Genomic DNA, 14081 nt, shown 5'->3' with positions numbered 1-14081 from the left:
CGTTCCGCTTACTTATAAAGCTAGGTATAAAGAGTCCGGTAATCGACATTTCCGATCTTATTATGGTTATAATCTTCCGTTTTATAGAACTTTATAATTAGGAATATCCGGAGTTTATCGGTTAAATATCTTACTTTTTAGGGAAGCTTTCCGTTATCGTTTACGAGCTTGGAAAGACGTTTATAGTTTATAAGATACGTAAAAATCGCCTTAGGATCGTTAATTACGTTGCCTCGTTCTAGTTATACGAGTTTACGTTTAACGTTAACTTAGCTTAGTTTATCGGTAATTTTTAAACGGTACTTTAAGGCTATAACGATAACTCTTTAGATCGTTTAATCCTTCGTAACGTCGTTAATACGCTCCTTAATAATCTTAATCGTAATCTATTCGCCGATCTCCTTAATCTTATCGTCGTTACTTATACGGTAGCGGTTAAATAATCGATTTATCCTTTTTAATTACTAAGTTACGTTATATTCGTTAAACTTAAACCTAGGATAATCGGTAGGGTTAGGGAATTTAATAACTAGCATTACGATAGTCGGGGTAGCTACCGGTATATTCTAATTACTAGAGGCTCTGTTATTATTATTTTAAGATAATGCTATAGGGATTAGCGGGATAAGTATAGAGCCGCGGTTAAAGGATAGCTAAGTAGGAGTTTTATCGTCGTCCTCCTCCTTTTCGGACGGATATAAGGACGGAAAGCTAATATCGACTCTTAAGGTCTTTATTAGTAATTTAATCTTTATTACTTTAAGTCCCGATAGCGATCTATTCCGTTTCCTAGCTATAGATTCCGTCTAGTTTAACGGTACGAGGTATAAAGTAGAAAGGGAGGTAATAAAGGTCTTATTATCTAACATAAGGGTAAAGGTATAATAGCTATTATCTATATCCTAATACTTTTCCTTTAGTATAGGTATATTATTATTTATTATATTATCCCGATCGATAGGGTCCGGGTATTATACGAGTTTCTTTAATCGGTTAACGCTTAATTAAAGTACGATACGTATTCCTTAGATTAATAATTTAATTATTATAAATAAATCGACGATAATCCTTCCTATTAAGGTCTAGAACTCCTAACGTATAACCTTCGTTAAGGTAATACGTATAAGGAATAAATCCCGAGTAAAGGATCGCGCTAGATACGATACCGGTTATAGTTATAAGCCGGTTTCGATTTAACGGGGGCTATTTAATAATATTAACGGTATTACCGCTAGGCGCCGTTTTACGCCTATATTAATATTTCTCGCTATACTAGCTATTAGTTAGTAATATAAGGCTAGCTTATATATAGGTATACCTATTAACTCGACTTTAGTTCCGTTTCCTTAATCCTTTATATCTACGTAGTTCTATTAATATTAATTCCTAGTTCTCCTTAAAACTATCGGTTATTAGTAACTATTAGTTTATTAATTCTTATTTATATTATTAATATAAATATCTATATTATATCGTATATTATATCGTCGAATCGCTACGCCTAGGTATCCTAAAATACCTCTAATATAATAAGTTATTAGTATCTATATATTTAATTTATATCGATTAATAGGTTTAGAGGGAAAAAGAAGCTATCGTAAGGTCGGTTAGGGCATAATTACTATTAGCCTTTATCCGCCTTTAGTATTAATAAGGGAGTAGCGGGTCGTATAGGTTATCGTAATTTATATTAAAGCGTTCGTACGTCCTTTATATAGTAGGTAAATAATTATAAGAAGGCTACCTTAATCGTTATAAGCTTTATTTATTCGTACGAAATATATTATGCTATTAGCGGTTCGAGGGAGCGGTTAATATCGAAGGCTAAGTATTATTCCTAGTAGCGGTAGTATTACGACGATAGTTTCCTAGGTTTTACGGGTTCTTCCGCATAAGTAGGTAAATAACGATATAAAGGATATCTTAATCGGTATAAACGCGATTTAATCGTCGTATTATATCGTAATATCGATAGCTTATTAGTATTATAAGTATTAAGGGCTAAGTAATATCCTAACGGCTATAATATCGTAATAAAGGTTCCCGGGCTTATACGTACCTCCCTATAGTAAATAAATAACTATAAGGCGGGATATTCTATTTAACGTAAAACGCGGGCTACTTCGCGGGTTAAATAGCGGCGCCGACGGCGATCGGTATCCTTTAAATCCTAATAGCGTAAAAGAAATTCCGTAAACTAAAGGTTAAAGGGTCGAAAAAGTTATAAGGTAGTCGCTACTAAGGAGGAGTAAAGCGTACGCGATACTAAAGACCCGGATAGTTTTATTCGAAGGTATACTCTATCGAAGATTATAATACGTACGATGGTCTAAGATAAATAAAACTAATATCGCTATACTAATCGAGAAATAAGGAATCTAATATAGTTATCGTATCTTAATTATACTCCTTAGTCGTAAAGATATAATAATCGCTAGCCCGAAGGCATAAGAGGTAAGGAAAGAAAAGAAGCAAAACGCAAAAGTCACTTATTCGGCTATAGCGGTACGACGAAGTAACTTAAGCGCCTATAACTAAGATAGATATACTAATCGGAGAACGATAAATCTAATAGTAAAAACGAATCTTTAATTAAGATAAAAATAGTAAAGATAGTAATCTAACTAGGTAATAATCTAGATAATAAGTATGGCATATCCCGTACTTACGGGTACTATGGTTACTCTATATAGGCATAAGGCCTATCGTAGCGTATTACGTAATACATCAAGAGGGCATGTCTTACCGCACTACTATACTAGGAATTAAAACTATCCCGGTTATTACAGTAGTACGGTAAGACATGCCTTCTTGATATTATAGTAGTGCGGTAAGACATACCCTCTTGATACATTACGTAATACGTTACGATAGGCCTTATGCTTATATAAAGTAACCATAGCTATAATGGGCTATGCCTATAGTAGGGCCCTGGCTAGTACTAGGGCTTAGTACGTAATTAGTACCTACGGCAGATAAGGCTAGCTATCGCAAGTACGGCCTATAGGGTATACTTTCTTCCTTTTTCTCCTCGTTTAGTTTTAGTTTATTAACATACGGCTTTTACCTAACGAATAGCTCTTAAAACCGTAACAAAAAGCTAAATTAACTTTCTTTTATCGTTTTACGGAAGCGGTAATATCTTAGCGAGCGGAATTAGTAATAGGAACGGCGATATAATACTAAAGGAAGCGGTAGCTAGTAAAGTTAATAGTCGGAAAGGCGGTATTAGCTTTTAGATATACGCGCCGGCGGTTCCTACGAAAAGAACTAACGAGATAATATCTTAGTACGCGAGATTAATAGTAGGAAAGGCGATACCGTACGGTAAAGTTAATAATCGGAAAAGCGGTATTAGCTTTTAGATATACGCGCCGGTAGTACCTACGAAAGAGAACCGATATAAGATAACCGAAGAAAACGATCGATAAACCCCGAGAAAACGTAGTTTAAACGGTAATTTCGAGATAAAAGAACGACGAAATCGACGAAAAATACGGCTAAAAACGGCGGAAAATTTTTTTCCGGAGAAAGATAGTAAAGCATTAAAGCATAGCGTTTATTAACGAATTAAGAACGCCCGAGGCGTAATATAAGAAGGAACGGCGTTAGAATAGTAACGAAACGATAGGTTAAGCTAGGATAATAATACTTCGATAAAAGCGCTAGCGGCGCTAGTAATAAACGAAAGGGCGCGTCTCCGCGCATCCTTAGGCGGAGCCCTTTAAACTCCGTTAATAATATACGAAAGATAAACGATAGTTTTTAAACGAATCGAACGGCGTATTTTAATACGTCCTTTAGCGGATCCGACGGAATCCGCTAGCGGAAGATAAACGATAGTCTTTAAACGAATAAGAACGGCGTACCTTAATACGTTTTTTAGCGGAGCCTCGCGGTTCCGCTAATAATACGAAAGAATAAGCTCTTAGCCTTTAAACGATAGGAAAGGCCGTAGGCCTTTTAACGATAATAAAAAGAAAGGCGCGCCTTAGTTCGCCCTTAAGCGGAGCCTTCGTTCCGCTAGCGGAAAATAAACGAAGGTTTTTAAACGACGGTAAACGAACCGACGATCCCGTAGCTACGAAAGCTAAGCTAGACCTAGTAAACGCTTATAAGCGACTTTATACGCGGGGCTTTAAAGCTTTACGGTTTAATAAGAGGATCGGAACTAGCCCCGGGAAATAGTAATACCCCGGAGAACGAAAATAATAGCCCGAGGAACGGATAACGTAACCCGGGAAACGGAAACGGCGGTTTTAAGGAAATGATATACCGGGGGGTTAAATAATACCCGGAACGCCGGTAGTACCCTAAGAGGAGGAAGATAAGGAGGAAGAGGAGGAGATCCTAAGGAAGAATAAAACCCGGGGAAAAAACGCCGGAGGGCTAAAGGCGCCCGACGTAATATCCCGGAAAACGAAAGACCCCGGGAAGGAAACGGCGGAGTTAATAATCCGGGGAGCGAATAGCGTATCCCGGGGAACGGAGGTAATACTTAAGGATACGGTACGTATCCTAAGGCGCGCGGAGAAAACGGGTTAGGTTATTAGGACTAAACGCCGAAGAAAAAGGGCAGCAGGGCGTACTTTTTTTTTTTTCCGGGAGGGAACCTTATATAATAAGCTATGCCTATAGTAAGGCCCTAGTTAATATTAAGGCTTAGTACGTAATTAGTACCTATAGCGGATAAGGCTAGCTATCGTAAATACGGCCTATAGGGTATACTTTCTTCCTTTTTCTCTTCGTCTAGCTTTAGTTTATTAACATACGGCTTTTACCCAGCGAATAGCTCTTAAAACCGTAACAATAGCTCCCGTAAGTACGGGCCATGCCATGCTTATTATCGAGTTTACTACCTAGCTAGATTACTATCTTTGTTATTTTTACCTTAATTAAAGATTCGTTTTTTGCTATTAGATTCGTCGTTCTCTGATTAGTATATCTATCTTAGTTATAGGCGCTTAAGTTACTTCGTCGTACCGTTATAGCTAAATAAGTAACTTTTACGTTTAGCCCCTTTTCTTCCTTTACTTCTTATACCTTCGGGTTAGCGATTACTATTAAGGAAGAGCAGAGCGTGCGCGATGCTGGAGTCCCGGATAGGTTTACTCGAAAGTATACTCTATCGAAGACTATAGCTCGTACGATGGTCCAGGATAAATAAAACTAGTATTACTATACTAACCGAGAAACGAGGAATCTAATGTAGTTATTATATCTTAGCTATGCCCCTTGGTCGTAAAGATATAACGAGAAATCCTACATATATTACGAGAAAAGGATACAGGTACGTAGAAAAAAGTAGAAAAGAAACATAAAAAGAAGTAATAAAGATATAAGTTTAAGGGTTTCATAGTTTTATTAGGCATAGCGCCCTTTTTTAATATAAAAATTACGTACCTACGTAATTTTAACTTTAATTCTTTTTTCTATATTAGATTTCTTTTATATTTTATTCTTCTTAAATTGGTTTTTACAATATACGTTTTTTATCGTAAATAATATACACTCTACTTAATATAATATACGTTAACGTAAAAATTTAAACTAATTTCGAATTTATAATAAATAGTTTCGTATAAATTATAAGTTTTCTATATATAATTTCTTATGTCTTCTAGGTTTTCTATAATAAATAAAGTTCGTAGCTTTAAAAATCGTTATTAAATAAACTAAGTATACTTCCTATATCTCTCTATCCTCCGGATAGATTATTATTTTTAGCGTTTACGTTAAAAATAAGCCCGAATTATTCTGCGAAGCAGAATAATTCAGGCCTTATTTTAATCGTTTCGTACTTTTGCGATAGTGGCGCAGGTTTGATCTTAGTATATTTGATTGTGTACTAGGCAGCCATGTCGCTGGGACGAGCCGGTCCTGGCTATACCCTGTACATTGTCTGATTACCTAGCGCGGCGAAATATAATACCAATTAGACAGGAACAGGAAATGTCGAGTGGTCAGCTTGTGTCACGTTTATGTCAGTATAACATGGCATACGATGAGGTAGGTATCGAGCAAGATGCGCGACAAAAACCATTGGCGGGGAAATCCACGGGATTGTGAACTTACCCGCGGGCAGTAGTCCCGGCATGGTCGGATAGATCCCCAAATCTAGCGAGGGGGAGGGCCGACAAGGATAAAGAGAGAAGCCGCTAGAACAAATGACCACTTAATTAATATGCCCATGGCAAATGCGGTCCGGAGGTGACAGAATCCCATCGGGCTTGGGCAGACCAAAGCGACTAGGCGCATGGAGGAGGTCGATCCTCGACGCATCTAGAGTTGGGAGCCGAGAAGATGCCGTTGGCCAAGATGGGACGAGAGCACAATTTATTTTCCGTGTGGAGAGCTGTAGGGAAAAGATCACCCACCGCGTGCCTTTCTCTTCCGACGGTTGCCAGATCTGGCAGACCCAGGACTCTCAGAAGGCCATACAGTGATGGGGCCTGCGCGATGATCCGGTGATGAGATCAATCTGTTGCTCGGCACCGTGGTTCGTATCGTATAAAGCTTCGAGGGCATCCTAGTTGCCCCATGGCCTATCTACGGCTTATGACAGTTCCTGCCACTCATCGTCTCCTGGGTTCAACAGACAGCCATGCTCTTCCCAATAACTGTAGCAGTTCTTGCTACTGGCACCCTTTCTGGCGCCGCAACGCTCGACTGGGCCGCCGCAACTGAGAAAGCGAACGCGGCTCTGGCAAAGCTGTCCCAGAACGATAAGGTCAATATCGTCACCGGCGTAGGCTGGAATAAAGGACCCTGTGTTGGCAACACAGCAGCAATCGGCTCAATCCAATACCCCCAATTGTGTTTGCAGGATGGCCCTGTGGGTGTTCGTTACGGCTCCTCCGTGAACGCCTTCGTCCCAGGAATCCAGGCGGCCTCGACCTGGGACCGCGCCCTGATTAGAGAGCGTGGCCAATTCATGGCCGAAGAGGCAAAGGGGTGCGGAGTTCACGTGCTGTTAGGGCCAGTTGCCGGTCCTCTCGGCAAGATCCCGCAGGGTGGACGGAATTGGGAGGGCTTTGGTGCTGACCCCTACCTGCAAGGCATCGCCATGGCAGAAACCATCGAGGGTATGCAGAATGCCGGTGTCCAGGCTAACGCGAAACACTACCTGCTTAACGAGCAGGAGCTTAACCGAGAGACGATGAGTTCGAATGTCGCTGACCGAACCATCCACGAACTGTATCTTTGGCCTTTCGCGGATGCTGTCCATGCGAATGCGGCATCTGTCATGTGTTCCTACAACAAGATTAACGGAACCTGGGCATGCGAGAAGTGAGTTGCTGCTGACAGCTATCAATACCTCACCGTAATCCGAGCCCCTAACGCCATCTTCCGCCCTATTCCCTTGAAAGCCCTAGGGTTACACCTCTCACCCCCTTTCCTACCCTTTGCGGTTCGCTTCTCAAATGACTGATCGGTTATGGTAGCCCTCGCATCCTTAATACTCTCCTAAAGAATGAGCTAGGTTTCAAAGGATACGTCATGACAGACTGGAACGCGCAGCATTCTACGGCATCCTCTGCCACGGCGGGATTGGACATGTCCATGCCCGGCACAGATTTCAATGGCGGGAATATCTACTGGGGTTCGACATTAACCCAAGCTGTGAGCAGCGGGCAGGTGCCACAATCGCGTCTCGACGACATGGTCCGCCGTATTCTGGCAGCTTGGTATCTAGTAGGCCAGGACAACAGTTATCCCTCTATCAATCTAAGGGCCAACGTCCAGGGTACGCATAAGACAAACATCCGGGCTACCGCCAGGGACGGAATCGTGCTCTTGAAGAACGAAGGTAACGTCCTCCCACTTCGGAAGCCTTCGAAGCTCGGCCTAGTCGGGTCCGCCGCCGTCGTTAACCCTCAGGGTATCAACTCTTGCACGGACCACGGCTGCAACTCTGGTGCCCTCGGAATGGGCTGGGGTTCTGGGACCGCTCCTTACCCATATTTCAGCGCGCCAGCCGACGCTATTAGAGCCCGGGCCCAAACCGAAGGGACACAGATCAGTCTGTCCGCGTCAGACAACGTCGGCTCCGTCGGCTCCGTAGTAAACGGTGCCGATGCGGCCATCGTTTTCATCACCTCGGATAGCGGCGAAGGGTATATTACGGTAGAGGGCCATGCGGGTGACCGCAACCATCTAGACCCTTGGCATGGTGGCAACGAGCTTGTCAGGGCCGTTGCGGCGGCCCACGAGAACGTAATTGTCGTGGTACACTCCGTCGGGCCGGTAATTCTCGAAAAGATCCTCGCTGAGCCTAACGTCAAAGCCATCGTGTGGGCCGGCCTGCCCTCCCAAGAGAATGGCAACGCTCTGGTAGACATCCTTTACGGCGACACAACCCCTTCCGGAAAGTTACCGTACACGATCGCTAAGTCTGCCGACGATTACGGCACTAGCCCTTCGAGGGGAGATGACGACTTCCGAGAGGGTCTATTTGTTGATTATCGCAAGTTTGATCGCGACGGCATCGAGCCGCGGTACGAGTTCGGCTTCGGATTGTGTAAGCTCCTTTTTTTTTTCCTCTTGCTGCCTCTCGGCGCAACCCTGTCCAGGTATCCCGGTTGGCTAACCTCTTCTTGCAGCCTACACCAACTTCACTTACTCTAATATCTTTGTCGACGGGCGGCCGACGTCGGGGCCCGCGACGGGAAATATCATCCCGGGAGGACGCGCGGACCTTTGGGAGATCGTAGCGAGCGTGACGGTCACCATTACCAACTCGGGCGGCGTGAAAGGTGCAGAAGTAGCACAGTTATATGTGGGGTTCCCGACGTCCGCAGGCACGCCGCCGAAGCAGCTTCGCGGCTTTGGGAAGCTGGTTCTGGAGCCCGGGGCCGAAGACATCATAACCTTCGACATCAGGAGGCGGGACTTGAGTATCTGGGACACAGCCAAGCAAGAATGGGTGGTTCCCTCCGGCACTTTCAGGATCAGCGTCGGCGCGAGCAGTCGCGATATTCGACAAGCAGGCACCCTCGAAGTGCCCTAAGGGTGGGGAGTAGGTGGAAGCGGACACGACGGTGCGCTAGAAGATAAACCTCATCGTGCCGGTCTAGCCAGTATGAGCACAGTATATAGTAGGTACGGCAAACCCGAACGCCGACCAACAGGTAACATAAAACAATGCATGGCCGGAGAGGCTTGAGAAGCAGTGCAATTGGTGATGTGACAATATGTGGTGACGGTGTGATTCAAGCGCCGGGCGTAGGTGTTGTAATGGGAGTTGAACGCGGGAGAGGAATGCGTGCAAGAGAATTGTACGGCGAGAATACGACTACCGTCTCTACCTTCCCGCGGAAAAGGTACGTGATAAATTGTCCCTTCAACATTGCATCAGGCCTGAGGTATTTTCGGTACCTACGTACCTCGGTTCAACTGCTACAGCAGCGCGTAACTCAAGTGAGGGAGTGGAAGTCAGGGACAGGCACTACCGAGGTAGAGGTACCTAACCTACAGGTACAAAGAGGCATCTTTAGGTACCGCGGTCCCGGCGAGCGACGGAAACGAAGGAAACGGAAACCGGCGGTGTTACCAGAGACATTGGCGTGGCGAAGAACAGGACCAATGCGGCCAAGTAGCAGGCTGGTCCAGCGCTACTAAGACACTAGCTGGCCACGTACCGCTACCGTAAACCACAACCAGAGGCGAACCAAGAGTCGAATACGACAACCCAGGTACGTGTAACGCGAGACGACCGCGGGTTTGCTCCGTGGCGCCCCCCTCTTCCCTCCCTGTGACGTGCATGGCGTTCGCTCACGACATTCCGTGCCTCTCCGCCGCTCTCGACAAATCCTTCATGCGGCTTCTCACGGACAAGGGCTCCGCCAGAATCCTCCCCTACTCCCAATCCAAGCCCCCCTCCCCCGATATGTGATGACACCCGATGCTCTGCAAAGCCCGTGCGAACCACCACCTTCTCTCGTTCACGCGGCGAACCCGCGTTTCCGGACCGCCCGGACGCCTCCCGAATTTCCCACGACCGTCGAGCTCGTCCAGCGACTGGCGCGTCATGTCTCAGGAAGACCTCTCCCGATATCTCAAGCAGACGCACGACCGCATCTTCGAGCGCAACCGCGTCTGGGCAGACGCACAGCGGAAGAGAGATCCCGACTTCTTTGTCAAGCTCTCTGCCGGCCAGACTCCGGAGTACCTCTGGATCGGATGCAGCGATTCGCGGATCCCCGCAGAGCAGATCACCGGTCTGGGGCCGGGCGAGGCATTTATCCATCGCAACATCGCCAACCTCGTCGTCAATAACGACCTCAATGCCATGAGCGTCATTGACTATGCCGTCCGGCACCTGCAGGTCAAACACATCGTCGTGTGCGGGCACTACGGCTGCGGTGGCGTTAAGGCCGCCATGACGCCCAGGGATTTGGGGCTGCTCAACCCCTGGCTACGGAATATCCGAGATGTCTATCGCCTGCACGAGCAGGAACTAGACGCCATCGCGGACGAAGAGACGCGCTACAACCGCCTCGTCGAGATCAGCGTCGTCGAGCAGTGCCGCAACGTCATCAAGACTGCTGCCGTTCAGCAATCCTACGCCAAGAACGGTTTCCCGATCGTCCACGGATGGGTATTCGGTTTCGAGGACGGTCTGCTCAAGGACCTCAAGGTTGACCACGAGGCCATGCTACACAGCATTCAGAAGATCTACAATCTCACTGAAAGCTGATCCGATCGCTCGAAAGGCGGTTGAGAGGGAGGCCGTCTGCAATATGTAGGGTCGGGTACCATTGTCCCACTGCCTGTGCGATCGCGTACGGACCAGAGAATCCGCAGTCGTGTTGAGGGGTTAAATAATATCTTGGCTGGAAGAGGCGCAGTCATATTTATACGCGGCACTACTCGTTCGGCCCGTACTCTAGGTACAGGTTGATATCGATGTTATGCCTCGTTTTTTTGCATCCCTGGCTCATCGTTCGACGTAGCAGCAGCCTTTAGTGGAAGTTAGCTTTGGTATCGTCCACTATCGAACGGGGCGGGGGTGGCTTGGCTGTTGAGCCCCATCAATAGCGATTTTTAGATTGTCCCACCACCTGAGGTAGTGCGAAGCCCAAGGCTGGTTAAGTGCTTGATGTCTTGAAAATTAGGTATCGAGTAAATACTTTGTGCGCTTGGTGTCTGTTTTGGTGCGAGATTTCGGCTCACTGGTCCCCACCGTCCGACTCCCAAAACCCATGCTCGAAAGTCTTCTTCTGTCGGAAGGCGAAACGCTCCCAGCTCACACCTCGCCTAACTTTGGTGCCGTCTGACTTGGTCTCGTACCGTCGCGGCTCGAAATCCATCACGGCACGCCAGTTGCGGAACATGCGACGCCAGTAGCAGGCCTCGGCAGCCGGCGTCAGGTAGCGGTCTCGGAAGACCCGAGTCGATTCCAGGGCGATCCGCCGTGCTCGCTCGGGGTCTGCGATCAGGCCATCCATCTGCGCCTTGAGATCCGACCAGTCGCGGTTTACTTTGACGTAATTCTACAATAACACACACGCACTAAGTTAGCTGCAAGCCTTCAAGGTATTATAATGGAGTTTCCGAGGAAGGGTGTACCTGGCGAGGCCCGCTATCCTTCAGTAGCGGCTGATAGTGGAAGACGTAGTTCAGTTTGTGAATGATCGGAACACTGTTGCAATTGTGTAGATACCGCAGTCGCCCGCTCCAGGAATTGCCTTCGGTATGGGCGACGTACTTAGAACGGCAAAATTCGCGCATGGGCATGACATTCGAGCGGTCGTGCCAGTCGATCATCTTGACGTTATTCCAGTCGTGCCCTGCCGACGCGTCCACCAACGCCATCCTTAGCTTGCGGTTAACGGCCAAGCTCCCTCGCCAGGTCAGCTTCTCCTCTTTGTCATCCCACCCGTTCGCATACTGCGCCTCTAATTCCGCCACCTCCTCGCGGAATTGCACATACGACCCTATTCCATCGTCGGGGTAGCTCCATCCGTTGAAGTCGGGCATGACCCAAAGCCAAGGGTCGGTCTCCTCGCGCGCCCACGCCCACCTAATACGCTGGGGGTTCTTCTCCCCTCTGGCTGCACGGTCCTCGATATCGAGCACGAACTCGATGTTCGGAAGCGATCGAGGGTCGGGAAGGGCAGTTATGGCGCGGTGCATACTTGCGAGAGCCGCGAGGCCGCGAGACCGGTCCGGTTCGCCCTTCTTCTCCTCGAGCACGTAAAGCTCGCCATTCGAAATCATAACATGAAATTCGCCGTGTGGAAGACCTGTATAATCCCCCTTCGCGTCGACGCGGACGTCGGCTTCTTTGACGAGCCGATTTTCGCTCAAGAGGAAGTCTCGTGCACGATCGAGTTCCTGGTACAGCTGGGGAAACGCGCTCTATCTTAGATGTGAGTGCCCAGGGCGTCGCAGTAAGCTCGTAGTGGTAGGAAGTCCTGTCGCGGGCCGCCGCTGCGGGACATTTCAGGGTAGAAACGAAAGCTTCAACCCACCTCACATTGTTCTTCTGAGAGTCCGTAATTGAGGCCGTCCCTCTCTACGTCGAATGTCCACGACTCGTCTACCGGATGCGCGGACGATGCGGGGAGCGGTCTCTTCGCGGGTTCCCCAGCGGGGGGTACGACGGCCGGTCTCGTCGGCGGCGGTCTCGCGCGCCCGAATAATAGCACAAAGGCCACGACGAGCAAGGTAACCCCTAATAGCAACACGCGGAAACGGCGTAGCACGGCCATGGGAGGTTATTTATCTCGGCTGACAGCGCGAGGAGGAAGGCTTATTAGCATGCATCGGTGGTCAGGACATCGTAAGGTATTGTCGATAGTTTATCACGCCAGGCCGCCGATGGGGTGGGAAGAGTGTATAGTGCACGATAGGTATGTCGTTCCCTGCCCAGGAAAATAAGAATATTGATAAAATGACGATGCAGACAGCGGCGAAGATAACGAGGACGTCGTGCGCTCTAACAGGCCCACGTCCATCTTCTGTTGTCCCTTTATCTTGGCTGCTATAGGTAGGGGTGTGGACGCACCAACACGATACCACATCGAGCATGGCTTATCGGCGAAGACCCCCGAAGTACCTACTAATACAGACGTACCAGAGACACGGGTCAAGCCTGGTATTATCACTTAAGGCCCCGACAGGTCCCCTACGTAGTACATTTCTCTGCATGGAAGTAAACAATTCGATCAACAATTTGATCACACACGCACCGCACGCACACAGAGAGGGCGACGGCGTTAGGCCGTGCATATACCTACATAACGTATATGCATAGGAGGTAAACGTAGTGCGGATTTGTTATGCCCCTCGGTAACAAGAAACTGGCCGTACGCAGGTACCTAAGGTATGTTGGTTCGAGGATTTCAGAAGCTTGTCGAGTTCGCAAATTTGAAGCCCGAAAAATGAATGCCTAACCTGGTACTCTCTCTCATCCTCACATCTACCGTCTTACCGTATCATGTCCGCTCAAGATAGGCGGATCGACCCCACCTCCCGGAATCCCTACGTACATATGGAGAGGCATGTAGGCACGCATAGCGATTTAGGTACCTACTGTGTATATAAGGTAGAGGGATACGTAAGAGGTAGGTAAGGTATATCAACATCGTTAGGAATTAGGGGTCAAAATATACCTAGCCCCTACGCCAGCGCACGGAGAGGTGAACGTGGTATAGGGAAGTACGAAACTCGGACTCGTCACTCCACGTACACCGTTCTTTGCACCGAGCTGAAACATGAGTATAGGTACCTATCTCATTCGAAATCCACTGTCCTAATCCAAGCAGTCTACCACCTCGTCCATATACGGATAGATTAAACGGGCACAGGCAGGGCACGTTGAAAAGAGAAGGAAAAAAAAGCTGATACGAGGAACAGCTACCTGGAGCATTCGACTGCTACCCATAATACCCGGGGGGTCATGTACGAATACGGTCTTACGCTCACATGTCTTTCCCGTCCGACAGAGCGCTCTACGAGGGTCGCCTGCATATGGTTCCCTTCCTCCTTTCTTATCAAGCGCCTCTAACATACCTGATTTGAGCTTCGACTCGCCTGGCAACCCCGTTGCGACGGCCTTGCGCAGTGCCGTTGGC

General features: G+C 47.4%; 3 protein-coding genes across 3 annotated transcripts; 2 read left to right on the top strand and 1 right to left on the bottom strand.

Annotated features, from left to right (window-relative positions):
* Nucleotides 1-5228: 5228 nt before the first annotated feature.
* Nucleotides 5229-9010, top strand: GGS23DRAFT_607959 (glycoside hydrolase family 3 protein; the record flags this gene model as incomplete). Its single annotated transcript, XM_051520129.1, has 4 exons — nucleotides 5229-5241; nucleotides 6630-7290; nucleotides 7446-8521; nucleotides 8604-9010. The coding sequence occupies 4 exons, from the start codon at nucleotides 5229-5231 to the stop codon at nucleotides 9008-9010; spliced, it is 2157 nt and encodes a 718-aa protein (XP_051367561.1).
* A 399-nt stretch (nucleotides 9011-9409) lies between these two features.
* On the top strand, nucleotides 9410-11120 carry GGS23DRAFT_393222 (carbonic anhydrase). The gene is made up of 2 exons (XM_051513525.1): nucleotides 9410-9695; nucleotides 9918-11120. Exon 2 carries the CDS (start codon nucleotides 10031-10033, stop codon nucleotides 10697-10699), a length of 669 nt encoding a protein of 222 aa, XP_051367560.1. The 5' UTR covers nucleotides 9410-9695; nucleotides 9918-10030; the 3' UTR covers nucleotides 10700-11120.
* Nucleotides 11121-11171: 51 nt separating this feature from the next.
* GGS23DRAFT_607957 (glycosyl transferase family 90-domain-containing protein) lies at nucleotides 11172-12716 on the bottom strand (the record flags this gene model as incomplete). Its single annotated transcript, XM_051520128.1, has 3 exons — nucleotides 11172-11495; nucleotides 11572-12363; nucleotides 12477-12716. 3 exons carry the CDS (start codon nucleotides 12714-12716, stop codon nucleotides 11172-11174), a joined length of 1356 nt encoding a protein of 451 aa, XP_051367559.1.
* Between the last annotated feature and the right edge of the window lie 1365 nt (nucleotides 12717-14081).

Source organism: Durotheca rogersii (genome assembly GCF_024521655.1).
Source record: "Durotheca rogersii strain YMJ 92031201 chromosome Unknown GGS23scaffold_42, whole genome shotgun sequence".
Classification (NCBI taxonomy): Eukaryota; Fungi; Ascomycota; class Sordariomycetes; order Xylariales; family Xylariaceae; genus Durotheca; species Durotheca rogersii.
The sequence above is the reverse complement of the archived record's forward strand: the minus strand, read 5'-3'. Positions and strand labels throughout refer to the sequence as shown.